Source organism: Plasmodium reichenowi, chromosome 8, assembly GCF_001601855.1.
Source record: "Plasmodium reichenowi strain SY57 chromosome 8, whole genome shotgun sequence".
NCBI lineage: Eukaryota > Apicomplexa > Aconoidasida > Haemosporida > Plasmodiidae > Plasmodium > Plasmodium reichenowi.
In genome coordinates this window covers 487,945-489,109 of record NC_033653.1, presented here as the reverse complement: position 1 = coordinate 489,109, position 1,165 = coordinate 487,945, and the positions used below count along the sequence as shown (strand labels likewise).

The following is a 1,165-nucleotide window of genomic DNA, read 5'->3' as shown; positions in this document are numbered from 1 at the left end:
AAAAAAAAAAAAAAAAAAAAAAAAAAAAAAGAAAAGTAAATAAAATAAAATAATAAACTGATTTTTAATATTTTAGAATAATTTAGAATATTCTATTATGAAAATTCTTATATCCACATAATATATTACATTTGCATTTATAAATAGTTATAATAATATATTTTAATTTTTGAATATATATTTAAAATTATAAAAATAAAATAAAATAGAAAGAAAAGAGAAGAAAAAAATAAAATGTAAACGCACATCATATTTTAATGTCTTTATATTTATTTATTATTTTTTTTTTTTTAAATATTTCTTTTTGTTATAGAATTTACCAAGGACATAATATAAATATGAAAACAAATAATGATATATATAATTCTGAAAATATGGACAAGAATTATGATAATTATAATATGAAGGTATAAATAGATAGATAAATAAATAAATAAATAAATATATATATATATATATATATATATATATATATATATATATAAAGATCATTCTTATTTTGATATATAATATGTAATAAACTCTTAGTAACTTTTTACATATTTATTATTTTCTTTTTTCGTAGGATAACTGTAAATCGGATAATGATAACAGTAATTAATAAATTTTATATAATTCCTTAAATATATATAAATATAAAGAATAAAAAACAAATATTATACTATATAAATATATAAATATATATATATATATATATATATATATATATATATATATATATATATATGTCTTTTTTTTTCAAGATATGAACAATACCAATATGTATAGTGACGACTATGAATTTGAGCAAACAGAATATAATTCAATAAATGCAATAAATAATCATATTAACAATTCGGAAGATCCTGATTATTACTTGTAAGAAAAAGATAAAAATATTATAATATATGACATATTATATATGTATATATATATATATATATATATATATATTTTTTTTTCTTTTTTTCTTCTTTGAAGCTTAAAACAGAGGTCAAGGGATGCACATCAATATGGAACATATTAAAAAATTATATAAATAATTGTAATGCAGATGTGTTTTATAATTTTTTAAACGTTTTTTTTTATATATTTAATTAAAAATATTTATATACATTTCAATGGCAATTTATTTAGAGTAACTGTTTTTTTTTTCCTTTTTTTTTTTTTTTTTTCTCCTTACCTT

General features: G+C 14.2%; 1 protein-coding gene across 1 annotated transcript in view; it reads left to right on the top strand.

Annotated features, from left to right (window-relative positions):
- Nucleotides 1–1,006, top strand: part of PRSY57_0812800 (hypothetical protein) — a gene marked incomplete at both ends in the record, with an annotated part of 3,841 nt that extends 2,835 nt beyond the window's left edge. Inside the window, 4 exons of the mRNA XM_020114718.1 lie at nucleotides 314–407; nucleotides 566–593; nucleotides 744–858; nucleotides 961–1,006. Coding sequence (XP_019970558.1) covers nucleotides 314–407; nucleotides 566–593; nucleotides 744–858; nucleotides 961–1,006 — 283 coding nt within the window. The remainder of the gene's footprint in view (nucleotides 1–313; nucleotides 408–565; nucleotides 594–743; nucleotides 859–960) is intronic.
- Between the last annotated feature and the right edge of the window lie 159 nt (nucleotides 1,007–1,165).